Below are 27,541 nucleotides of genomic sequence, written 5' to 3'. Positions count from 1 at the left end.
CGGATTAGCGCTATTAGTGCTATTAGCGGCTTTTAGCGGCTTATCTGCTGATCGGATCAGCTGATAAGCGGCTTAGCGGCTTAGAGTCGTCTTGCGAAGCAAGCCCATAGGAAATTCGTTTTGCGAAGCACCTCCAAAACGGAAAACTCTTTCGTCTAGCGAGTTTTCCGTCTTGCGAGGCATTCGTCTTGCGGGGCACCACTGTACTAAGATTCCCAATTCCAGAATTCTATATTGTGGTTAAACTGTCCTCAAAGCAAATAAGCATTCAGTTGTGTATTAAAATAAAAAGGGAAACGACACATTTCAAATAGCGGTATACCTTTAAAAATGTTACATCTTCTACCTGGTCAATCTTTTGACAAAAGTTGATGTTTTGAAAAAAATGGGCTCTTCAATAAAGCAATTAGTTACAAAGCTCTCAAAACACTGAAGAACTGTAGTCTACAGACTGTAAGCTCTAAAATAAAAACAGAAAATTCTCAAACTCTTGTGAAGGCGTAGCTACAGATGCTGTTCCTTATTGGTTCTTCTTTTCAGTCTACAACTGCAGGTTCTCGGGAGTTGTGTCAATAAATTCTCAGACTCCTTTTCAGATTATTTGGAAGAAATCTTTCCATGTTTGTTTCACTTCATGTATATAGTAGGTTCATTTTAATTGTTCAAAAATCTTAGACAAACTTTGTTTTGTTTTCAAATTCAGACATTTACAGTATTAAACCACTCCTTGGAACTTTTAAGGTTCAAAGCACAAACTACTGATTTTGACAAATATCTGTGAGAGAAGCTATTGTTGTTTTTAACGTTACTGTAATAAGAACAGCTTGCAGAGAGGAGGCCGGTAATAATTTAATATAAAGATAGCAGTTTCACATTTTGTGTTTTTCATTCCCCCCCCCCCTGCAAGGCACCTGTTTTGGAAAGTTGAACTTAGCAGTTTTGGGGAGAGGAGTGCAAGTAGCTAGCCATGCCTAGGGCACAAAATAACCTGGCACCAGCACAAGGCCAACAAACACAAAAAGAAAAAACATCAATGATGTACAGGCCAGCTGGGTAACCCTAGCTTCCACTGAGAGCTCCTCACCCAAGCCGAGAAGGGCTCCTGTGCTCTTCTGTGCAATGCTAAGTGCAAGATGTTGGTCTTTGTGAGCTTGAGGCACATGCCAGAGGCACCGACGACAGAGAAGTAGCTGGTGAGTAGTTGCTTGACCGAGGGGGAGAGGACAGCTCCTCCCAAACACACTCCCAACATCCAATTATACATTCACGTTCCATCTGCAGGTTCAGGTGACTCAAATCTATGTACAGTATGGACACGCACAGGGGATAAAAAATAGTTTAAAGATTCTGTCCCGCAACTAGTGAAGTGTGTGTGTGTTGTACAAAAATCACAACGTGGGAAAAACTGTGAAGCCAGCCAATGCCTCTACATAGCTCCATCCTTATTTCAGATATCACCATATATCAATATATTCCAATATTTAGCAGTTTGCTACTCCCTGTTGCAGGGAGTAACATGTATGATGGTATGTTTTGGGCTTTCCTCCATCTCCCCTTCGCAGGATTCCTCTGGAATGATAAAATCTCCTGCATGGCTTTTTTAAAAATTGCCCAAATACTCTAATGCAAGGAGTTGCAGTGACAATGCAGTGAGATTCTACTCAGAGTAAGCCTATTGGAATGAATGGGTTTGAATTAGTTGTGTCCTTTAGTTTTTGCTTTTTATCTAGATAATACCTAATTAGGGATAGTGATTGGTTTGCTTTCTTTATGCTCTTGTTTTTATTAAGTATTTTGTTGTGTTGTTGTTGAAATTCCACAAATTGCACATCAGGATTCGTTACATAGTAAGTTCCCCCCCTTTTCTATTATCTGCTTCCCATCCCATTTCCTAGGATGTTTTTTTTCTTTTCCACCCTTAGCTGCAACTTATCTTCCCTCTTTTATATCGTAACTCTAATGCTCTATTAGAATTAAAAGAGGGGAAAACCCAGCCAGATGGGCAGGGTCTAACTAAATTATTATTATTATTGTTTTATTTTTGTGTGTGTGTTTTTATCTTGTATAAAAGATTAAAACACAAAAAAACCAGAGTTGAAGCAAGAAGGCATCTTCAAATATTAAATAAATGCAAGCAGTGAATTGCCAGGACTTGGAAGCCCCCTGGTGATGAATTCACTCTTTCCACCCACCCACCCCTCTTTCAAAAATGTGCATGGAATGAATGAGCTGGCATTCAAATCTATTCTTTTACAAGCATATTTTCTATTATTATTGGGTCCATTCTGACAAATATTGGGTCCATTCTCTCACTTCTGCCCCTTCTTGATTCCCTCATTTCTGGGGGTTAGACTAGATGACCCCTGGGGTCCCTTCCAACTCTTCCGTTCTACAATTCTCTCGCCTACAATTCCGACACCCGCTTCAGGGGAACCTGAACAAACAACGCTGACACCAAACCCTACGTATAGTAAGTAAAATAGAAAAATCGCCACCCGACCCCACCCCCCATCTTCCCCCCCCCACCTCTTAGCACCCTTTTCTTCCTAATGTCTCAACAAATGAAAATGATTTGTAAAAATGTTACATGGGGAAAAATACATGAAAGAGGACATTGCACACTTTTGTAAATCAACAAAATCTTTAATAAATGAATAAATACTAGTCATAAAAAGAGGCCTCCTCACCTGAAGGACATCAAAGCCCACCTGAAGTCCTAAAACAAAACTATCAGATCCTGATCCACGCAGATCCATCCATGTATGGAGCAATCTGTGTGGATCTGCATCTGATAGTTTACGACTCCCTGTTGTAGGGAATCACATATATAATTGTATGTTTGGGGACATCAGGTGGGCTTTGATGTCCTTCAGGTGAGCTTTGGGGCGTACGGCTTTCCTCCATCTCCTCTTTGCAGGATTCCTCTCGAATTACAAAATCTTCCGCATGGCTTTCCTCCATCTCAACTGTGGATTTCTCTTCAATTACGAGGTCCAGCAGAGAACCGCACTTTCCACAAGTAGTTAGACTCTCGCTTTTTGCTGCGCTTCTTGGGGTAATCAGCCTTACGGTTGCTATTTGACATTTATCTGTTGCGGTGGTCTTGACGCAAAATCTCTCAATCCCAACCAATGCTGCACTCAGCAGCTGGAAACCTGCAGCGATATAGCCTAGATAAATAGAAGGTCCAATATGCTGCTCGCTCGGAATTTGAGGCAATCCAAAAGCTTCTGGGAAGACAATTTTCTCATTATGTAAGACGGCAGACATGTTCCATATCACGGAAATCAGAACGAGTATCCCTGCAACTAAGTTCAGGAAGGCTGCAAGCCTAAAAAAGGTTAACACAAAATTCTTATGTTTTCTGGGCTCGAACACATTATACAAGGCAAATGAAATTAATCCTAGGGCTGTTGAATTCATAATGGAAGCTAATGCCATTAAATCCTGTGCAATAAAAATTTCCCTCGGGAGGCTTGGATGTTGCTCATTCAGATCTTCGCAATGCCAAAAAGAGTTGCCGTCGTCAGAAGGGTCTTTCCAAAAGCAGACCTGCCAGATTCCAATCCAGATGTTTTCAGAGCCGATTCCCTTGATGTCTTCCACACTCCACACTCGCCAGTTGACAACTGCTGTTGAGGCAATGCACATAATCCAGGCCACAATATCTATCAGGAATGCGCACAACTGGAGACCGGAAACTAAACTCAGCCACCTGACTACAAGGGAGCCTTTTTTCACCTGCATGGGGGGTTTGGAGAGGAGGGGAGCAGGCGAGACCTTGGCAGACATCCTGGAAACAAAAGAGAAGACAAGATGCAGTGAGAGAGGGAATAACAAGTATGTCTAGTCATTGAAGGACATCCTTCCTCCTGCATTCTTCCTTCCATGCACAGAAAGAAGCAGCAAAAGAAGAGTTCCCACCCCCTGGTTAGGTATAGACATCTGATCCACACATACTTTCTTCCAGCAAACTGCTACTTATTTAATATACTCTTGCACTGTTCCTGGGAAAATGGCCAGAACCTCAGCAACCTGTTGTGGATGGGAAGCTGCTCATGATTCGCTGTTCTGCTATCTGCTACTGCAGCTATCCTTTTCCACCAAGCATAAACACACCTGATGGCATAGTGAGGAATGTTTAATCCATAAACTTACGTGAAATGCCTTCCTCAGCTACAGTCTAGCGTGCCAGGAACAGAGCAGGTATTTGCTAGGTACTCCTGAGCCTCAAGAAGACTGAGCAGTTGGCCACTGAGCTGACGTTCGCCTGAGCAGCTAGCCAGCCACAGCAGCAACTGCTCTGCAGAATTCTTTGGTCAGTTACAGTTACAGTTACAGTTAGAATCCTGACAACAACACAAATCATAACTCCAAGGTACTGGTCATTTGGAACATCAGGAAAGTGGAAAATGGGAGGGAACTCAGTTCCCTTCTTTCCCAATGCAGAGTGTGTATTCCAGGACACTGCGGAGTTAAAACACGTTCTTCCTGAAGTCAGATTCAGAGCAGTTCCAGCAATAAAAATGGTGATACAGTATGTGTATCTCAGTACAGATTTGTTTGATGGGCCTGAATGCATTTCATAAAGGATCTCCATGTACAAGAAAGGCTAATAGCATGAGACATAAGAATTTCCTTGGCAAAATTATTGAAGACTCCTTACAAACCTCTCATTCTTCTTCTCCATCCCATCTTGTTTGGACATTATAGTAAGGGAGAAGATCTTAGCTCTTTTCCTTTGCACTGGGACCACATGGAATTTGTGCCATGGGACCCCATCCCTCACACCAATACAGGCAACACCATTTTCAGAACCTAGGTGTCCATGATTTAAAATCGCTTTCCTAAGACACTTCCGTCAAAATACCGTATTTTTTGCTCTATAAGACGCACCAGACCACAAGACGCACCTAGTTTTTAAAGGAGGAAAACAAGAAAAAAAATATTCTGAATCTCAGAAGCCAGAACCGCAAGAGGGATCGCTGCACAGTGAAAGCAGCGATCCCTCTTGCTGTTCTGGCTTCTGGGATAGCTGCGCAGCCTGAATTCGCTCCATAAGACGCACACACATTTCCCCTTACTTTTTATGAGGGAAAAAGTGAGTCTTATAGAGCAAAAAATACGGTATTTGTGTTGCTTTCTTTCTGTTCCTTTCTGGGTTGATGCTCTGAATGTGAGCTGCTCAGCTGCATGCAGTTTCCACTGAAGTGTGTGTGTGTGATTAACATTCGGCCAAGCAATGGGCCTAAATAACTTTGGGAGCCAGCCTTTAAAAATCTAAAGGAGATATCAAATTCAGAGGAATTAAAAGCTGTCATCTTTTTGACTATTTTAAACATCTTAGAGCATACACAAATGTTAATCTTTGAAGGAAGGCAGCAAATGGAGCATTGGAGCCATCCATTCATTTCAGGAGTTGTGACCATTGATAAGATGAAGCACTTTCACATCGCATGGCAGTGTGCAGTGCTTTTAAAAAGGTAAAGGTAAAGGACCCCTGACAGTTAAGTCCAGTCACGAGCAACTCGGGGGGGGGGGCACTCATCTGGCTTTACTGACCGAGGGAGCCAACATTGGTCCGCAGACAGTTTTTCTGGGTCATGTGGCCAGCATGACAAAGCCACTTCTGGAAAAACCAGAGCAGCACATAGAAACACCGTTTACCGTCCCTCCAGAGAGGTACCTATTTATCTACTTGCACTTTGACGTGGTTTGGAACTGCTAGGTTGGCAGGAGCTGGGACCGAGCAACGGGAGCTCACCCGGTCAAAGACGCAAGTCCAGTTCTGTATCTGCATGACATCCTCCACACCCAAATGCTCTCCCGTTCTGTTTCCCCCACTTAATCCGGATACACCATCTCCATTGAAAACTGCTCAGTGACCCCCATCCAATAGAAAAGTGCTGACCGTCTTCCTGCAGATACACTTCCGTGCAGGGGTTTGGCCGACAACTTCTTCCCGAGTGTGGGGATGTTTTCAGGGGCTCTTTGCTTTTCCCTGCCTCCCCTTTCATCCTCACCTGAGGAGATCTTGGCCATTCTCTTGACAGGGACCTCCGTTCTCAGGCCGGATTTCTGTTTTCCTCCATTCCTCCTTCTCCCCGTCTGGTTCACTGAGCAAATAAGAGAGAGGAGGTTTCATGCAAGTCAAGGTGTGCAATGGATCTTCAGGGCATTTGGAAGGAAGAAAAGGTTCAGGAACAAGCGACGCAGCAGCCCCCCAAGCGTAAAAACACATTTGAACATATCGCTAATGAGATTCGCCCCCCCCCTTAGGATATAAATGCAGAACATCCCGTGCTCCTATTAGGCCGCACCCTGCTAGACCCTTTCCACGTGGCCTAGGCCCAGATTCGCTAGCCCCACAAAAGAGGCTCCTCATGAGGCCAGAGGAACATGGCCTTGCTGTGGGGCATGATTCGAAACCTCCAGTCCCAGACCAGTGCTCTAACCACTAAACCACACTGCCCCCCATTGCAGTCTATAACAGCCTGGAGGGCCGCAGATGCCCCGTATTCTCTGGCTCTGAGATTGCCCAAAGTTTCCTTTCTATCCCTTGTTGTGCAAAAAGAAAAATGCCCATGACAAAATGTGACATTTTTGGATCTTTGGAGACAGTTCTGCTCCCCCCTCCCTCTCTCCATTTAAAGGAGCCTCATCCGTTTTCAAACCCAACTTCCTCCTGCACACAGCTTCAAAATTTCCATAAAGAACTAACTAACTAACCAACCAACCATAATTGGAATGTACGAGATTAAGGAGAGAATTTTTCTTTATATAATGAAAATAAATGGGAGGATAAGTTAATTGCGCAAGGCAAGAATATATAGGATAGAGCGAACCCTACATATAGGAAGTAAAATATGAAAATCGCCACCAGACCCCACCCCACCCATCTTTTCCCCCTCCACCTCTTTCCCCTTTTCTTCCTAATGTCTCAACAAATGAAAATGATTTGTAAATGTGTTTCATGGGGGGGGGGGGGACGGACACGAGAGAGAGAGACATTGCACACTTTTGTAAATCAACAAAATCTTTAATAAATAAATAAATACTAGTCATAAAAAAGAGGCCTCGTCACCTGAAGGACATCAAAAATTAAGAAACTGAGAAGAGAAAAATAAACTGAAACCATACGCTTGTTCCTGCATTTAAAAATAAACTTGATTATTTGTTAATGTTAACAACTGTCTGGACTCCGTGTGTCCCTGTGAGAAGCGGGGTGGTGGCAGCCAAGAAAGCAATCACAGTGGTGGCCACATGTGGTGGGAGTGTGAAAAGATGAAAATTTTTGGGACTTTATATATAATGAACTGAAGAAACTTTTTAAGTATACATTCCCGAAAAAACTGGAGGCTTTTTTAATAGGGATAATAGGGGAGGAAGTAAAAAAGGAGGATCATAAATTATTCCAATATGCTCCAGTAGCAGCTAGGATCCTTGTAGCTCAAATGTGGAAGTCCCAGATGACCCCAACGGTTATGGAATGGCAGGCTAAGTTTTTTGAATTCACAGAATTAGCTAAAAGGACGTATAAAATCCGGGACCAAAAAGAGACAAAGTTTGAAGAAGAATGGGGTAAATTTGTGGCATACATAAGAATTAACTGTAGAAGTTTAAAAACTACAGCAGGGTTAACATAAATCCTGTGATGTGTATAGAAGTGAATAAGAATCTCTAAGAGAAGATCTATATTAAGAAAACCGCAGCTGGGAAGGAAGGAAGTCTGGGCGTGTACATACGCAGTGTAAATAAGATGACATAAAATGATGACTAAAATATTGTTTTATTTTGTTTGTGAAAAAACTCAATAAAAAGCATTTGCAAAAAAAGAAAGCAATCACAGTGGTGGCACAGGGTCAATAGACCGTCAAACGTCCCGGGGCCCTGTGTGATCGCCACAAAATTGGTGGCAGAAGTGGGATCACAACTGTAGGTGGGATCACAACCGTACCTGCGGTGGAATAACATCACTACCTGTCACCACAGAAGTGGTAGGCAAGTGGTGGGATTCGGTGGGAAAAACAATACACCTGGAGCTTGGGGAGAAAATCTCAAACTACCTCACAAAATGGTTAGAACAGGAGAGGGCAGCCTCTGTTCCAAAAATCAGAGAAGCGTTTGCTCTGGAAGAATTTTATGAAACAATCAACGACCAATTAAAATATCTTATAAAGGAAAGACACCCTCAATCACTTCAAGAAGCCGCTAACTTAGCTGGCCAAATAAATGAAATAAGGGACCATAGGTTCAATGAACCAAGTTTTGGCAGGAAAGTGTGGGGGACTAACAGAAATAAATTCCAACTAGCAAAGGGGAACCCCTCTTCAGAGAAAGACAAGGGAAAGAGGCCATTGTCAAAGGGGCAAAATGACAAGGCCCAAGCCAACACCAGTCTCACCGAGGAGAAAGGGTGGAAAACAAATTATACAAATCCCAAAGAAGTTCAATGCTGGGGATGTGGAAAATTTGGCCACAAAAGTTTTAATTGTAGAGCTGGAGGAGAAAAGTCTGGTAATATTAGCCCTCAGAAAAAAAAAAGTATTGCATCAAAGCTGAGGAGAGTCAAGCTAGGCAGGATAGGCCGAAGCCTATCACTACAACTCCTTGCATTATAGTGTTTGGGTAATTTAAAAAAAGAGAGACATATTTGTTCTGAAATCCACTGAGGAGGCATGTGTTGTTGTTATTTCAAGAACCCAACTCATAATGTTTGTTTCTTTTGATTTTTGCCACCCTATATATTCTTGCCTTGCGCAATTATCCTCCCATCTCTTTTCATTATATAAAAATAAATTATCTCCTTAATCTCGTAAATTCCAATCATGAGTTTGTTGGTTAGTTCTTCATGGAAATCTTGAAGCTGTGTGCAGGAGGAAGTTGGGTTTGAAAAGGGATGAGACTCCTCTAAATGAAAAGAGAGAGAGAGAGAGAGGGAACCAGAACTGTCTCCAAAGAGCAAAAAATGTCACATTTTGTCATGGGCATTTTTCTTTTTGCACAACAAGGGATAGAAAGGAAACTTTGGGCAATCTCAGAGCCAGAGAATATGGGGCATCTGTGGCCCTCCAGGCTCTTATAGACTCCAATTGAAGGGCCTCAGAAATAGAAATTCCAGCATGCTGTTATCAAAGCCACTGTTACAAGACGGGCAAGGCCATAAGCAGGCAGACAAACAAAGAATGAGTAAATTAGGAAGTGTTAAGCTTCAAAAGGAGAAACATGGAATGTTAGAGCCTGATTGGATAAGAATGTAAAGTCTCACTCTCTGTTGTTGTTTTTTTTCAAAGTCAAAATGTTTATTCGGCTTTACGCCCATCATAAAGCACAACACACAAAACAAATCAAATAAAACAGCGGTCTCGTACAAGCCACAAGTAATATAACACAATTCACAGCTCACAAGGACAAATATTGGCAAATCAAAACAAAAATTTAAGATTAAAGTTAAAAATTTAGGCACTACGCTAAAATCAATATCTGATGTCAATATCAAAAATTCTTATAACTATCAATAATCAGCTAACATTCCATTCCGTCTCTTGTATGAGAGAACGGCTGTTAGGAATTTAGCAACCTGTAGAGTAATATAAGGATCTACATCTTGAAGAACCCAGGCAAGCTGTAGGTCTACTGGTTTGTCAGCCATAGGCTGGATTATGGAGTTTAGTATACTAGCACGAGCTGAACTGTACATAGGGCAGATAAACATAACATGATGTAGAGATTCAGATGTTTTCATTTCACAAGCACACATTGAAGGGACTTGGCCCTTAGTGAATCTATGTCTCAGCACGTTTGTTGGAAAAACATTGAACCTGGCTCTAATGAAGGCATCTCGGTGAGATGCGGCTATAAGCGATGTTAAGTAGGACGGAGCACGATAGATAGGGGTTATGCCGAGATTTAATGGCGAGTAGGCTCCACCACCAGCTAAGAAATTTTGGTATAGCTCCACATCATCCAGCCTTTGATTTATACACCTTTTTGCCGCGTTTAGATCCAGTTTGAGCAATTCCGTGGGCGAGATCTCATAGGACAGCAATTTGGCATGGATTTTTCCTGACCACAAATTTGTGAAGTCATCCCGCCACATGCATTGAATGAGATAGTGGTTCGGGAGTTTATGCCATAGGGATATCCAATAAATCAAAACTCTCCTCCATAAAACTAACTCCACTGAGGGGATCTTCATTTCTAAGCGAATAGCCGCATTACTTACGCATGTTGGTAGTTTTAAAAGTCGGCGTAAGAATTGGCTTTGAAGCGACTCTAAAGGTGAGAGGTTTGCAAAGGCAGCCCATAAAGGTGCAGCATAGGCCATTGTGGCCATCACTTTGATGCTATACACTTTCAAGGCCGCAGGGATGAATAAGGCCCCCTCAGAGTAGAAAAAACGGAGGAGGGAGTGTGATAGGGCTTTTGTCTTGTTTTGAAGATATTCAACGTGCGCTTTCCACCCTAAATTATATTGAAAATAAATTCCTAAATATTTAAATTTATGTACTTGTTCGATTTTCGTGCCCTCCAATTTCCATGAATATAATTTTCGACTCCTTGAAAATATCAGTACTTTGGACTTGGTGTGGTTGATAGACAGATGATTAGAATGGCAATATGACACAAAAATCTTTAGTGCCCTCCTTAAACCCACTCTGGAGTAAGAGAGTAGTACCGCATCATCTGCGTAGAGAAGTAAAGGACAACGATAATCTGCTATACGGGGGTGTGTGGATAAATTTTTGTGAGTCGATTAATGGGTTCCTCATATCACTGATAAATAAGTTAAAAAGAAGAGGCGCTAAAATACAACCCTGGCGTACACCCTTATTTACTGGCACTGGGTTAGTTAGGTCTCCAGCAGGGGATATTCTTACCCTGGCCACGGACCCGGCATGAAGTTGGGAGATAAGCCACAGGAGCCTTCTATCTATTCCCCAGCAGGCAAGTTTATCCCATAGTAATTGCCTCGGAATACTATCAAACGCAGCTTTCAAATCTATGAAGGCTGCGCAAAGTTGGCCCCGTCGAGGTGTCGAGTATTTCCGGGCTAAGTGATAAAGAATAATTGCCTGGTCTGTTGTGGAACGGTTTAATCTAAATCCAGCTTGCTCATGCCCAATCAGGTCAGCCTCAACTGACCACTTCATCAACCTTGCCAGCAAAAAACGGGCATATATTTTCCCAATGGACGATAGCAGACTGATATTCCGGTAATTCCCTGGGTCACCGGGAGGGCCTTTTTTGTAGATAGGAATTATAATGGCCTCCTTCCACGTTCCTGGTATTAAGCCCGTGGCATTTATTGCGTCAAACGTTTTAGCTAAAATCCCTGCCCACCATGCAGAATGTAGCTTTATAGCCTCAACAGGGACCAAATCTGGCCCAGGGGCCTTACCAGTTTTCAGCTCAGCTATCAATTCTAGGATTTCAGCAGGGTCGGTATTGGGCCAGACGGGAAGGGGATTAGAAGGTCTCCAGTGAGTGGCCGGAGCTTCTGCCACTGAGAAATATTTTCTCAGGAACTGCTCCCATGTAGGGGCTGGGATCACCGTTAAGGGGTATTTCATGTTTCTTCCCTTTATTAAGGACCAAAATTTCCGGGAGTTATGAGATTTTGAGGCAGAAATTATAGTCTGCCAGCGATTTAAATGCCATTCCCGTTTGGCCGATTTCTGGGCCTGTTTGTATGCTTTTTTAGCCAGGGAATAAGATGGAGGTAAGGCCAGAGCGCCGGAAAGTTTATAGTCATTATATATTGTATGTAGATGGAGTCTGGCTAGTTTACAAGCAGAGTTGAACCAAGGGGCGCCAAATTTAAAATAATCGTTTTTAACTCCATAGCTTGGAGAAGTAAAAAAGCGAGTTAAAACTTCTATCAGGCAAGAGAAAAAATTCATACAGGTAATAGGATCACGCGGAACTATTCCTATGTCCGGCTGATCACCAGGAAACTTTTCTCGGATAAAATCCGTATATCTATGGGCGAGGGCAGGGGACCATCTAATCCCCTTTATTTTAGTGGATGGCTCCACAATCACCGGGATTGGGTGGGAGCGCTCGAGCAGGTGCCAGTCAACACTTAACTTGGTTGTCAGGGGAAGATGGTCACTAAATTGGGCATTATCAATTTTAAAAGAGGTGACATTCAAAAATAGATCCCGGGAAACCAATACATAGTCAAGAACACTGTTTGATTTTAACCCCAGGTGGGTGAACTCTCCTGGTATATCTGGAGGACACCTGCCATTTAATATAATTAAATTAAGGCGTAAAGCCATCTGATAAAGCATCACTCCCACCTTATTGACTTTTACATCCTTTGTTGTTGTTTTGTTTTGTTTTGTTTTTGTATAGTCTATAAAAAGTGGGCGCATCCTGACTGGGGTGTGCAGATTGCGAGCTTATGGCGCTGTGCCTTTGTCCTGCATATGCATTTCAAATAAATCCTTTTGAATCCTGCAAGGTTGATTGCCACGCTGTATGAATCTGCGCTCCGGGGACCCAATAGCAGACATGGAACAGGTCCAACAGTTAGACTGCCAGATTAGGACCTGGGAGGCACCGGGGTTCAAATCCCCCTCTCAGCTATGAAGCCACATCTAAAAGAGCATAGAAATAAACAAGACCACGAAATTATACAAACATGTCCCCCCGCTTTGCAGCCTCCTTTGAGCAGATGTGAGGAGGCTCGGTGTGCCATCCTGCCCAGGGCCGGGCGATGTCTGGTTTTCAACGTCAGCCGATGAGCAGGGCTTAAATTCTGCTCAGTTGGGCGGGATTCCAAGCAAACCCATTCCTGATTCAGAAGCGGGATTGTCTCCTAAACAGTCCCCCTTCTTCGTTTTAGCAGGGGAATCCAGTCTCATTCAGGCAGGGGGCTGCCTTGGATTTCCTGCTGAAACCCCCAAGTTGTCCAACTCTCTGAGCTGAAATCCCATCTTGATTGAGGAAGGGGGTTTGCATTAGAAGTGGGACGGGTGGGGAGGGGGAATAGTTTCTAGCAGCAGTGGCGATTTTTCGATTTTACTTCCTATATGTAGGGTTTGGTGTCAGCGTTGTTTGTGCAGGTTCTTTGCTGTTCGCTTGTGTTCCTTTGGTGGTGAGAGAGGTTGGAGTTGGCCTAGGGTGTGGTTATTCATTTGTAGTCGGCTGTGGTGGTCTTTGTTTTCATGTGTGAGTGGGGTGGGTGGGTGTTTTGGATCAGCAAGAAATCTACTTATTCCAAGACCTCCCTTAAAGCAGTAGTGGATCACCATGAAGAAGGCACCACCACCAAGAAGGCCTCTGCTTGGTTCCCTGTAACTTGGCTTCTCGCAGGCGTCTCCTTCATTTTTCCTTCTTGCGCCTGTTGAAAACCTTTGATTTCACCCCCCAGAGGCGCACTCCATTGCCTCTCGAAAGAGATGCCCACAACCTCCCAGGGAACTCTGGGAATGGTAGTTCTGGGAGGGTAATAGGGGGTCTCCAAACGGCTCTCAGCACTACAGCTCCCAGAATCCTTTTGGGGGAAGCGTTTCAAGGGACCATATGGCTTTTAAGTGGATGTTGGGAATGTAACGTCAGCTGTCAGGCGTTCCCCATCCACTGGACGTCAGGACATCCTAACAAAAACCTCCAAAACAAACCCACACTCCGTTCTACCCCCTAAAAAAAGACCATCAACTGGCAAAAATGCGGTTTATCTGCTGGTATGATTGGTACAACCTGAAGGGGGTGTCAGAATTGTAGGTGAGAGAATTGTAGAATGGAAGAGTTGGAAGGGACCCCATGGGTCATCTAGTCCAACCCCCAGGAATGAGGGAATCAAGAAGGGTCAAAAGTGAGAGAATGGACCCAATATTTGTCAGAATGGACCCAATAATAATAGAAAATATGCTTTTAAAAGAATAGATTTGAATGCCAGCTCATTCATTCCATGCACATTTTTGAAAGGGGGGTGGGTGGGTGGAAAGAGTGATTTCATCACCAGGGGGCTTCCATGTCCTGGCAATTCACTGCTTGCTAAGAACCAGAGAACTAAAAAACACCTGGTGGATAAAAAAAAGCTCAAGCGATCCAGCACTTATCCGACACTCATGATGCACAGAGTTTCTTTAAAGCCACACAGACCATCTATGGACCAATAAATCATGGCATATGCCCCCTACGCTCAGCAGATGGTACCTCACTTCTAAAAGATAAAGAAGCTATTGCATTGTGCTGGAAAGGACACTACCAACATCTCCTTAACCACAACTCCCCCTTAGCTGCTGAGGTCCTCTCACAAATCCCGCAAAAACAAATTAGAGATGAGCTTGCAGTATCTCCAAATCTGGGAGAGTTGTGTACAGCTATTAACCAAGTGAAAAACAACAAAGCCAGCGGACCTGATGGGATACCTGCTGAAATCTTCCAAGCGGGTGGAATTGAACTTACACAACAACTTCACAAGCGCATTTAAAAAATATGGGAGAGAGAAGCGATCCCAGCAGACTTCAGGGATGCCAAAATTATCAATCTCTTTTTAAAAAGGTGTCAGAACTGATTGTGGAAACTATCGCGGCATCTCTCTACTAGCTGTGGCTGGCAAAATGCTTGCAAGGATCTTAACAAACCGTCTCTTAACATTATCTGAGGTGACCCTTCCTGAATCCCAAAATGGTTTCCAGCGTTCTAGGGGGCAGTGGGCATGATTTTCACAGCTCAACAACTTCAGGAAAAATGCAGAGAGCAAAACCAACCTTGGTACTCACACCATGCCACCAGCTCTAGTGGTGCATCCAGCACCTCAGGGGCTCCCCTTACTTGCTTATGAGAAGAACTGGCTCTGCATTCCATACAAAATGTTGTTGTGCCTGCTGTTTTCTGCAGAGACTGAAGATTCCTTCCCCCAGGTTTTGGCCCTGCTTAAGAACCAGTTAAGCCCTTCCATGCCCCATTCATTTAAACTGCTGAATAAACTTGGCCCTTCCATGAATCCCATTGAAATCTATAACATTATTCAGTTGTGTCTCAGCATATTTATGGGAAATGTCACTATTACAAAGAGTTTGGAAGAAGAGTTTGGACTTGATATTCCGCCTTTCACTCCCCTTGAGGAGACTCAAAGCAGCTAACAATCTTCTTTCCCTTCCAGCCCAGAATTGCATTGGCGTTCTTAGCTGCCACATCACACTGTTGACTCATGTTCAGCTTGTGGTTGGCTAAGACTCCCAGATCCCTTTCACAGGTACTGTTGTCAAGCCAAGTGTCCCCCACCCGTGCATTTCATTTTTTCTATCCAGGTGTAGTACCTTACATTTCTCCCTACTGAACTCCATATTGTTGGTTTTGGCCCAGCTCTCTAGGCTATTCAGGTCATTTTTGAATTCTGACCCACCCTCTGGTGTATTAGCAACCCCTCCCAGTTTGCAGTCATTTGCAAATTTGATTAGCATGCCCTCTATTCCATCATCCAAATCATTTATAAAAATATTGAATAGCACCAGGCCCAGGGCAGAACCTTGTGGAACCCCAATAGTCATTTTCCCCCAGGATGAAGATGATGAAGTTTTCATCATCATGGCAGGGATGGTCCTTTTCCATAGAATTCTTATTCATGGAGTTGGTTTTTATATCCTGCTTTTCTCTACTTGAAGGTGTCTCAAAGTGGCTAAAAATCTCCTTTCCCTTCCACCCCCGCAACAGACACCTTGTGAGGTAGGTGGGGCTGAGAGAGTTCAGAGAGAAGTGTGACTGGCCCAAGGTCACCCAGCAGCTGCATGTGGAGGAGCGGAGAAGCGAACCCAGCTCACCAGATTAGAGTCCACCGCTCTTAACCACTACACCCCAGAAACGTATCTCTTAAAACTCTGGAGCAAGCTGTTCAGTTCAGCCTCATAGTGATACTGATTTGCGGAGGGAAGGTTGGTGATGAGCAAGATCTGTTCCCATTTCCCAACACAGAGACCGTAGAGCAGTTTCTGTTAGGGGCTGAACCTGCAGAGTGTTTCTGTTCAGAATTTCTGTGGCAGAAATTCGCTAAGTGCCTTTATAAACATTCAGCTTCTTAAATCGAACCCACGTTTTTGGGCCATGGTATGACCAGAAAGCCGTGGATCCGAGTTTCTTGTGGTGCAGGCTGTGCCCCTAGACATGATGTGTGATTTGACAGTGACTTTGGGCTGATCTAGTGCAAAAAGCATGAGGATCCATGCTTCAAAACCACGATTTTGGGCTACGGTGTCGCTAGGAAGCCGTGGATTCGTGATTTTTGTGGTGGATACTGTGCCCATGGCCATGATATTTGAGCTGACGGTGACTTTGGCCTGATCTAATGCAAAAATCATGAGGATCCATCAGGATCCGTGTTTTTTAACCATGTTTTTGCTCCATTTCGGCAGCACGAAACAGTGGATGCGTGATTTCTTTGGTTCTGCTTACAGACTAAAAAGTGGTCTACAGTATCATGGTGTTTTTATTTTGTTTCACTATAAAAATCATATGAATTCATGAGGATCCATGCCTCGGATCCAAGTTTTTGTGGTGCTGCATCCACGTTTTTGATAGTCCAGTCTGTAGGCGTGCCTTCCAGGTGTGATTTGACACTGCATTTGATGGAGTTATTTTTTAAAAAGTGGAGGATCCATGAGGATCCGTGTAGATCCGCCTTTAACCCAGACCCAAGTGCACAATTATCAAGAACTGAATCCTACACAGGAGTAGACCCACCGGTTAGGCTTTAGTGGGTCTGCTCTGGAGGAGGCTCTGAAAAACAGGACGAGAGCGTGCATTAAAACCGGCCAAGATCATGCGAACAGAGTCAATATTTTAATTAATATGGGTTTATTAATTGGTTTATTAATTACAAGCAAACAGCAAAGAACCTGCACAAACAATGCTGACACCAAACCCTACGTATAGTAAGTAAAATAGAAAAATCGCTACCCCCACCCATCGTTCCCCCCCTCCACCTATTTCCCCTTTTCTTCCTAATGTCTCAACAAATGAAAATGATTTATAAAAATGTTACTGGGGGGGGGGTGGGAAACATGAAAGCGAGACATTGCACACTTTTGTAAATCAACAAAATTTTTAATAACTAACTAACTAACTAACTAACTAACTACTAGTCATAAAAAGGGCCTCCTCACCTGAAGGATATCAAAGTCCACCTGAAGTCCCAAAACAAAACTATCATATCCTGATCCAAGCAGATCCATGCGTGTATGGAGCGATCTGCGTTGATCTGGATCTGATAGTTTACGACTCCCTGTTGTAGGGTATAACATGTATAATAGTATGTTTTGGGACTTCAGGTGGACTTTGATGTCCTTCAGGTGAGCTTTGGGGCGTACGGCTTTCCTCCACCTCTACTGTGCAGGATTCCTCTGGAATGACAAGATCTTTTGCACAGCTTTCCTCCATCTCCACCGTGGAGGATTTCTCTTGAATTACCAGGTCCAGCAGAGAACCACACTTCGAACAAGTAGTTAGACTCTCGCTTTTCACCACACTTCCTGGGGTAATCACCACTACAGTTTCTATTAGAGATGTATCTGTTGCGGTGGTCCTGATGCAACATCTCTCAATCCCAACCAATGCTGCACTCAGCAGCTGGAAACCTGCAGCGATATAGCCTACATAAATAGAAGGTCCAATATGCTGCTCGCTCGGAAGTTGAGGCAATTCAAAAGTTTCAGGGAAGTCAATTTCCCCATTTTGCAAGACAGCAGACGTGTTCCAGACCACAGAAATCAGGACGAGTATCCCTGCAACTAAGTTCAGCAGAGCTCCAAGCCTAAAAAAGCGAAAGAGAAAATCCTTATGTTTTCTGGGCTTGAACACATTGTACAAGGCAAATGAAATTAATCCCAGGGCCACTGAATTCATAATGGAAGCTAATGCCATTAAATCCTGTGCAATAAAAATTTCCCTCGGGAGGGTTGGATGTTGCTCATCGAGATCTTCGCAATGCCAAAAAGAGTTGCCGTCGTTAGAAGGGTCTTTCCAAAAGCAGACACCCCAGATTCCAATCCAGATGTTTCCAGAGTCGATTCCCTCGATGTCTTCCACACTCCACACTCGCCAGTTGACACTGATCGTTGACATAATGCACATCGGCAAGGCCAAAATATCCATCAGGAATGCACACAGCTGGAGACCAGAAACTAAACGCAGCCATTTGACTACCAGGGAGCCTTCTTTCACCCGCAGGGGGGTTTTGGAGAGGAGGGGAGCAGGGGAGACCTTGGCAGACATCCTGGAAACAAAAAAGAAGACAAGATGCAGTGAGAGAGGGAATAACAAGCATGTCTAGTCATTGAAGGAAATCCTCCCTCCTGCATTCTTCCTTCCAGGCACAGAAAGAAGCAGCAAAAGAAATAGTTCCCCTGCTCTCTCCCACCCCCTGGTTAGGTAGAGACATCTGATCCAGAGAAGCCGACACTCAGACTTTCTTCCAGCACACTGCTACTGATTTCATCTACTGTTGCATTGTTCCTGTGAAAATAGCCAGAACCTCAGCAACCTGTTGTGGATGGGAAGCTGCTCATGATTTCACTGTTTTGTGGGTTAAACCACAGAGCCTAGGACTTGCCGATCAGAAGGCTGGTGGTTCGAATCCCCGCGACGGGGTGAGCTCCCATTGCTCAGTCCCTGCTCTTGCCAACCTAGCAGTTCGAAAGCACTTCAAAGTGCAAGTAGATAAATAGGTACCGCTCCGTCGGGAAGGCAAACGGCGTTTCTGTGCGCTGCTCTGGTTCACCAGAAGCAGCTTAATAATGACCCGGAAGCTGTATGCCGGCTCCCTCGGCCAATAAAGCGAGATGAGCGCCAAACCCCAGAGTCGGTCCCAACTGGACCTAATGGTCAGGGGTCCCTTTACCTTTACTGCACCTATCTTTTTCCACTGAGCATAAACACACCTGATGGCATAGTGAGGAATGTTTAATCCATAAACTTACGTGAAATGCCTTCCTCAGCTACAGTCTAGTGTGCCAGGAACAGAGCAGGTATTTGCTAGGTGCTCCTGAGCCTCAAGAAGACTGAGCGGTTGGCCACTGAGCTGACGTTCGCCTGAGCAGCCGGCCAGCCACAGCAGCAACTGCTCTGCAGAATTCTTTGGTCAGTTACAGTTACAGTTAGAATCCTGACAACAACACAAATCATAACTCCAAGGTACTGGTCATTTGGAACATCAGGAAAGTGGAAAATGGGAGGGAACTCAGTTCCCTTCTTTCCCAATGCAGAGTGTCTATTCCAGGACACTGCATAGTTAAAACATGTTCTTCCTGAAGTCAGATTCAGAGCAGTTCCAGCAGTAAAAATGGTGATACAGTATGTGTATCTCAGTACAGATTTGTTTGATGGGCCTGAATGCATTTCATAAAGGATCTCCATGTACAAGAAAGGCTAATAGCATGAGACATAAGAATTTCCTTGGCAAAATTATTGAAGACTCCTTACAAACCTCTCATTCTTCTTCCCCATCCCATCTTGTTTGGACATTATAGTAAGGGAGAAGATCTTAGCTCTTTTCCTTTGCACTGGGACCACATGGAATTTGTGCCATGGGACCCCATCCCTCACACCAATACAGGCAATACCATTTTCAGAACCTAGGTGTCCATGATTTAAAATCGCTTTCCTAAGACACTTCCGTCAAAATATTTGTGTTGCTTTCTTTCTGTTCCTTTCTGTGTTGATGCTCCGAATGTGAGCAGCTCAGCTGCATGCAGTTTCCACTGAAGTGTGTGTGTGTGTGTGTGTGTGTGTGTGTGTGTGTGTGATTAACATTTGGTTAAGCAATGGGCCTAAATCCATCTATTTCACTTGAAATAACTTTGGGAGCCAGCCTTTAAAAATCTAAAGGAGATATCAAATTCAGAGGAATTAAAAGCTGTCATCTTTTTGACTATTTTAAACATCTTAGAACATACACAAATGTTAATCTTTGAAGGAAGACAGCAAATGGAGCATTGGAGCCATCCATTCATTTCAGGAGTTGTGACCATTGATAAGATGAAGCACTTTCACATTGCATGGCAGTGTGAAGTGCTTTTAAAAAGGTAAAGGTAAAGGACCCCTGACAGTTAAGTCCAGTCAGGAGCAACTCTGGGGTGGGGGTGCCACTCATCTGGCTTTACTGACGGAGGGAGCCAACATTGGTCCGCAGACAGTTTTTCCGGGTCATGTGGCCAGCATGACTAAGCCACTTCTGGCAAAACCAGAACAGCACACAGAAACGCCATTTACCGTCCCTCCAGAGAGGTACCTATTTATCTACTTGCACTTTGACGTGGTTTGGAACTGCTAGGTTGGCAGGAGCTGGGACCGAGCAACGGGAGCTCACCCCGTCAAATACGCAAGTCCAGTTCTGTATCTGCATGACATCCTCCACACCCAAATGCTCTCCCGTTCTGTTTTCCCCACTTAATCAGGATACACCATCTCCATTGAAAACTCTGCTCAGTGACACCCATCCAATAGGAAAGTGCTGACCGTCTTCCTGCAGATACACTTCCATGCAGGGGTTTGGCCGACAACTTCTTTCCGAGTGTGGGGATGTTTTCAGGGGCTCTTTGCTTTTCCCTGCCTCCCCTTTCATCCTCACCTGAGGAGATCTTGGCCATTCTCTTGACAGGGACCTCCGTTCTCAGGCCGGATTTCTGTTTTCCTCCATTCCTCCTTCTCCCGGTCTGGTTTACTGAGCAAATAAGAGAGAGGAGGTTTCATGCAAGTCAAGGTGTGCAATGGATCTTCAGGGCATTTGGAAGGAAGAAAAGGTTCAGGAACAAGCGACGCAGCAGCCCCCCAAGCGTAAAAACACATTTGGACATATCGCTCATGAGATTCGCCCCCCCCCCCGCGGATATAAATGCAGAACATCCCGTGCTCCTATTAGGCCGCACCCTGCAAGACCCTTTCCACGTGGCCTAGTCCCAGATTCGCTAGCCCCACAAAGGAGGCTCCTCATGAGGCCAGAGGAACATGGTCTGGCTGTTGGGCATGATTCGAAACCTCCAGTCCCAGACCAGTGCTCTAACCACTAAACCACACTGCCCCCCATTGCAGTCTATAACAGCCTGGGGGGCCACAGATGCCCCGTATTCTCTGGCTCTGAGATTGCCCAAAGTTTCCTTTCTATCCCTTGTTGTGCAAAAAGAAAAATGCCCATGACAAAATGTGACATTTTTGGTTCTTTGGAGACAGTTCTGCTCCCCCCTCCCTCTCTCCATTTAAAGGAGCCTCATCCCTTTTCAAACCCAACTTCCTCCTGCACACAGCTTCAAAATTTCCATAAAGAACTAACTAACTAACCAACCTGTTAAGTTGCGGGCGAACATAGCAGATGACACAGTGATTTCTCCAGAGAAGCTCTTTATTGTAAGCTGGACAGAACTGAACAGCAAACAGCTCAGCCGGCCTGCTTTTATAGGCAGCCGGCTATCAACATTGTAGCAACAACATCCCAGGGTTTCCTGCCTAAAATAACTGACGTGGACCTGAGTGAAAACTATCTAGACTATCCCCCTGCTGGCCCAGGGTGAGAACTTTAGTACATAACACCCCTCCCCACCGAGATAAGGCGTTAGTTACAATCGTAATGGTTTCCTTATATACAGCACTACACGTAATGGTTCAATTAGGCTTTCCAGAGGCACACTCCATTGCCTCTCGAAAGAGATGCCCATAACTTCCCAGGGAACTCTGGGAATGGGAGTTCTGGGAGGGTACTAGGGGGTCTCCAAACGGCTCTCAGCACTACAGCTCCCAGAATCCCTTTGGGGGAAGCGTTTCAAGGTACCATATGGCTTTTAAGTGGATGTTGGGAGTGTAACGTCAGCTGTCAGGCGTTCCCCATCCACTGGATGTCAGGATTTCCTAACAAAAACCTCCAAAACAAACCCACGCTCCTTTCTACCCCCTAAAAAAAGACCATCAACTGGCGAAAATGTGGTTTTTCTGCTGGTATTATTGGTACAACCTGAAGCGGGTGTCGGAATTGTAGGCGAGAGAATAATAGAATGGAAGAGTTGGAAGGGACCCCAGGGGTCATCTAGTCCAGCCCCCAGGAATGAGGGAATCAAGAAGGGCCAGAAGTGAGAGAATGGACCCAATATTTGTCAGAATGGACCCAATAATAATAGAAAATATGCTTGTAAAAGAATAGATTTGAATGCCAGCTCATTCATTCCATGCACATTTTTGAAAGGGGGGTGGGTGGGTGGAAAGAGTGATTTCATGACCAGGGGGCTTCCAAGTCCTGGCAATTCACTGCTTGGATTTATTTAACATTTGAAGATGCCTTTGAGTTTTTTATGTTTTTATCTTTTATACAAGATAAAAACACACACACAAAATAAAACAATAATAATATTGATAATTTAGTTAGACCCCGCCCATCCAGCTGGGTTTTCCTCTCTTTTAAATCTTATAGCGCTTTAGAGTTCTGATATAAAAAAAAGTTTGTCCTGGAATATCAGTTCTGGGAGGGGGGAAGAGCTAAGTGCCTTCATGCCCTGCCTGGAAGCTTCCTTGAATCATCCGTCCGGCTTTTGTGGACATCAGTGCATTGGACTAGAATGGGCTATTGGTCTGTTTGCATGACCCTAAGTAATTGTGAGGTTGGGTAACTTGTTATCTGAACAGCAGTGCCATATCCTAGAAAGTCAAACATCTTTTCTGTTTCTGTGGAGTTAAGCTTTACTTAGAATAAGATACATTCTCCCCAAATCGCAGTCTCCCTCTGTCCTCATCTGCCACAGTCCACAAAAGCCTGGGTGTCTTTTTCTGTCGACCTTGTGCTTTCCAAACAACTGGCCTCCTTCCAAACCGTAGTGCTTATATACTGGGATGGATCTCGTACACAGAAACCACAAGAAGAATTCATTTCCGCAGCATCTATTAACAGCCCCCCCCCCCAAATCCTGAAAATTCCAAAGAGCTCAATATGCTTTCCAGAACCCTGAGAAAGCTGCAGGGGGCTGCCTTGAATTTCCTGCTGAAACCCCCAAGTTCTCCAACTCTATTTTAGCTGAAATCCCATCTTGATTGCGGAAGGGGATTTGCGGAGAGGGGGAATAGTTTCTAGCAGCAGTACCTCCTCAGGTGTTTTGAGGACCTATTACTAACCGATTGATTGATTTTCTATATAAACCTTTTGCAAATAGATCTTTTTTAAAAAAGGAAAACAGTAAGCCACACATTTCCTGCAAATTATCCCCCATGACCATTGCAAAGGTAACAATAATAACAGTAATAGCAGCTTATTGGGCCTAAACTCTGCATAGGAAGGAAACAGGGGTGGGCTGTCTAAAATACTTGTGCCCAGAAGAGGGTGGTGGTGGACAGGAGAGGTTTAGGAGAGAAATAGTGACCCCTCCCTTCCCCCAGCTTAATCTGCAGCTAAATTTGATGGGAAATGTGCTTTTGTTAAAAAAAAAACAAAAAGTCAGCCACAGGGACAGTCTAAGAAACAATATTTGTGGGGGGGACGGACATTGCTCCATTAGAGGTTCCACACTGTTAAGGAAGATTCCGGGTTGAGAGACTACTCAACAGCCCAGCTCCTCGGGGTACACGTCCCCCCGCAGGTCCATGTGGTCAGTAAAAGAAGGAAATTCCAGCAAGCAAGCAATTTGGAGCAAAACAGCAGTCAGTAGACTCAGAGCCTTTATTGTTGCGCAACAGGTTCAACAGCAGCCAGTGAACCCAGAGCATGGGGCCACCTTGACTTTGAAAACTTTCCCACCATATGTCAGAATACAGTTTGCACAGCATCTTCAATACATCATTGCTACATCACTAACATGTCACAAAAGGGGAGGGTTACACAAGATTAGCATAGGCAGCTATGTCAGGGCAACACCCAGGTACAGTATAAGCTTAGCATCATGGGCAAACATGTCTTAAGTACCCACCACCCAAAGTACAACAGAACTTCCTTGGCATCTCTGGAGCCGGAGGCAAGTCTGGGGATGAGATTTGTCTTCCCTTGGCTAACAATGAGCCCACCAATTGTCACCTCTGGGCATTTCCTGGGGCAGGAGGTGTGTACACATGTCTTGAAGCTTGGGGAGGTGGAAGGGGAAAGAGTCTTTTTTCCAAGGGCAAAATGGTGCTGGAATGGAGGAACTTGGCAAAGGGGTTGATTTTATAGGATTCATACAGCTTGGTATCTTCTTCCCTGAGCTGTCAAGTCGAAAGGATAGGTTCAGGCATAATGTTTGTAACATTTAACAACTTTAAAGATGTCTCTCCCGCCCCCCCCCCGTAATTCCGTAACACCTTCGGAGATAAATTTTCTCTAGGTTCTGTAGGGATTGAGAGATTTTGCGCCAAGACCACCGCAACAGATAAATGTCAAATACAGTGGTGCCCCGCAAGACGAATGCCTCGCAAGACGAAAAACTCGCTAGATGAAAGGGTTTTTCGGTTTTGCGTTGCTTCGCTAGACGAATTTCCCTATGGGCTTGCTTCGCAAGACGAAAACGTCTTGCACTTTTTTAAAAAAGCCGCTTGAAGAGGCGCAGTTGCGATGGACCGTGCTTCGCAAGATGAAAAACATCGCAAGACGAAAAGACTCGCGGAACGAATACTTTTCGTCTTGCGAGGCACCACTGTAGCAACTGTTAGGCTGATTACCTCAAGAAGCGCAGTAAAAAGCGAGAGTCTAACTACTTGTTCAAAGTGTGGTTCTCTGCTGGATCTGGTAATTGAAGAGAAATCCTCCGCACTTGAGATGGAGGAAAGCCATGCGGATGATTTTATCATTCAAGAGGAATCCTGCGAAGTGGAGATGGAGGAAAGCCCCAAACATGCCATCATACATGTTACTCCCTGCAACAGGGAGTAGCAAACTGCTAAATAATGGAATATATTGATATATGGCAATATCTGAAATAAGGATGGAGCTATGTAGAGGCATTGGCTGGCTTCACAGTTTTCCTCACATTGTGCAATCTCTGGAACGTGAATGTATAATTGGATGGTGGGAGTGTGTTTGGGAGGAGTTGAAGGAGCCCCCTGTTCTGCTGTCCTCTCCTCCTCGGTCAAGCAACTACTCACCAGCTACTTCTCTGCCTCTGGCATGTGCCTCAAGGTCACAAAGACCTACATCTTGCACTTAGCATTGCACAGAAGAGCACAGGAGCCCTTCTCGGCTTGGGTGAGGAGCTCTCAGTGGAAGCTAGGGTTACCCAGCTGGCTTGTACCCCATTGATGTTTTTCCTTTTTGTGTTTGTTGGCCTTGTGCTGGTGCCAGGCTATTTTGTGCCCTAGGCATGGCTAGCTACTTGCACCCCTCTCCCAAAAACTAGTATTTATTTATTACAAATTTTGTTGATTTACAAAAGTGTGCAATGTCTCTCTCTCATGTTTTTTCCCCCCATGTAAAATTTTTACAAATCATTTTCTTTTGTTGAGACATTAGGAAGAAAAGGGGAAAGAGGTGGGGGGGGTGGGAAGATGGGGTGGGGTGGGGTTGGGTGGCGATTTTTCTATTTTACTTCCTATATGTAGGGTTTGGTGTCAGCGTTGTTTGTGCAGGTTCTTGGCCGTTCGCTTGTGTTCCTTTGGTGGTGAGAGAGGTTGGGGTTGGCCTAGGGTGTGGTTATTCATTTGTAGTCGGCTGTGGTGGTCTTTGTTTTCATGTGTGAGTGGGGTGGGTGGGTGTTTTGGATCAGCAAGAAATCTACTTATTCCAAAACCTCCCTTAAAGCAGTAGTGGATCACCATGAAGAAGGCACCACCACCGAGAAGGCCTCTGCCTGGTTCCCTGTAACTTGGCTTCTCGCAGGCGTCTCCTTCGTTTTTCCTTCTAGCGCCTGCTGAAAACCTTTGATTTCACCCCCCAGAGGCACACTGCATTGCCTCTCGAAAGAGATGCCCACAACTTCCCAGGGAACTCTGTGAATGGTAGTTCTCGGAGACATATTTGTTCTGAAATCCAATGGGCAGGCATGTGTTGGTGTTATTTTAAGAACCCAAATCATAATCTTTGTTTCTTTTGATATTTGCCATCCTATATATTCTTGCCTTGCGCAATTAATTTATCCTCCCATCTATTTTCCTTATATAAAAATAAATTATCTCCTTAATCTCGTAAATTCCAATCATGGGTTGGTTGGTTAGTTAGTTACTTCTTTATGAAAATCTTGAAGCTGGGGGGGGGGGTGCAGGAGGAAGTTGGGTGGGAAAAGAGATGAGGCTCCTTTAAATGGAGAGAGAGAGAGAGAGAGAGAGAGAGAGAGAGAGAGAGAGAGAAGCCGAACTGTCTCCAAAGAACCAAAAATGTCACATTTTGTCATGGGCATTTTTCTTTTTGCACAACAATTCAATTTCAATTCAATTCAATTTCCTTTATTCGACCGATAGTCAGAATTAAACATTACACAATAATTATAAACCATAACATCATAGGGGGTACATAAATAAGGTAGGGCCACAGTACTAGACCTCTCACAGATAACCCACGTCAAAGCATTCAGTTATATGTTTCCGACACTTGAGTGCCAGGAAAAGAAATTTAGCCACTGACAAGGTTGTTTTCCCAGAAGACTTAATAGCAGATATGCTGTCTGCTTTCCTCTTTGTCGGGAACTGAGCTGGGGTAAGTATGGAGTTATAAGATACTGTCTTAAATCGTTGTAGCTGGGACAGCTCAATAAAATATGCTCTGTGGATTCTACCTCACCCAATGCACAGTGGCATAATCTCTGGTCATATGGGACTCCTCCATATCTTCCCTTCAGGACCGCCGAGTCAAGAACATTCAGCCTAGCCGCAGTAAATAGTCTGTGGTATTCCACGTAGTGGATATCCGCCAGGTAGCGAGCTGGAGCAGCCCGATACAACTGCTCCCCCAGAAACAACCCAGGTTTCACACGGGCTGTGTCCTCCTGTCTGGCAATATCCCTTAATCTTTGAGCGATCACCGCCTTTGCGTGGCTATACGTCATGGACTCTATATAAAGGGGGGACAACCCGCACTTCTGCACTTCCTCCACTATCTCCCCTTCCCATGGAGATTTAAAGTTATCCCTCAGAATCAAGGGGGCCAAACCCACCGGTCTGAAACAGAGCTTGAGCCATAGCCATAACTTCGCTTTCAGGGCCACATACCTAAAGGCTTGACAACCGGTTCTTCTTGCACAACAAGGGATAGAAAGGGAACTTTGGGCAATCTCAGAGCCAGAGAATATGGGGCATCTGTGGCCCTCCAGGCTGTTATAGACTGCAATGGGGGGCAGTGTGGTTTAGTGGTTAGAGCACTGGACTGGGACTGGAGGTTTCGAATCATGCCCCACAGCCAGGCCATGTTCCTCTGGCCTCATGAGGAGCCTCTTTTGTGGGGCTAGCGAGTCTGGGACTAGGCCACGTGGCAAGGGTCTAGCAGGGTGCGCCCTTCACGCCCCACAGCCAGGCAAATTTATTTCATACCACACCATATGGCAGCCATTTTGTGTTTTGCTATGTTCTCATTGGTAGCCAATTGGTGGACTGGCCCATGTAGCACTTTCCCAAAATTGGTCTGGCTCCATATAAGGCAGCTTCCTCTGTTCTTATCATATGA

At 44.6% G+C, this 27,541-nt stretch overlaps 1 protein-coding gene across 3 annotated transcripts; it reads right to left on the bottom strand.

Annotated features, from left to right (window-relative positions):
* Positions 1–2,616: 2,616 nt before the first annotated feature.
* On the bottom strand, positions 2,617–20,787 carry LOC310698964 (claudin-34-like). 3 transcript variants are annotated; one of them, XM_083520537.1, is made up of 3 exons: positions 20,579–20,787; positions 6,024–6,116; positions 2,617–3,793 (listed from the first exon to the last, which is right to left on the bottom strand). In XM_083520537.1, exons 1-3 carry the CDS (start codon positions 20,698–20,700, stop codon positions 2,797–2,799), a joined length of 1,212 nt encoding a protein of 403 aa, XP_083376663.1. In that variant the 5' UTR covers positions 20,701–20,787; the 3' UTR covers positions 2,617–2,796. The 3 variants fall into 3 exon arrangements, with proteins under 3 accessions (XP_083376663.1, XP_083376665.1, XP_083376664.1); XM_083520539.1 differs by lacking the exons at positions 6,024–6,116; positions 20,579–20,787 and adding an exon at positions 18,930–18,952; XM_083520538.1 differs by lacking the exons at positions 6,024–6,116; positions 20,579–20,787 and adding an exon at positions 4,159–4,228.
* Positions 20,788–27,541: the final 6,754 nt, after the last annotated feature.

The sequence above is a fragment of the Podarcis liolepis genome, assembly GCF_965112155.1.
Source record: "Podarcis liolepis genome assembly, contig: HAP1_SCAFFOLD_22, whole genome shotgun sequence".
NCBI lineage: Eukaryota > Metazoa > Chordata > Lepidosauria > Squamata > Lacertidae > Podarcis > Podarcis liolepis.
Note: the sequence above shows the minus strand (reverse complement) of the source record. Positions and strands in the feature narration are given on the sequence as shown.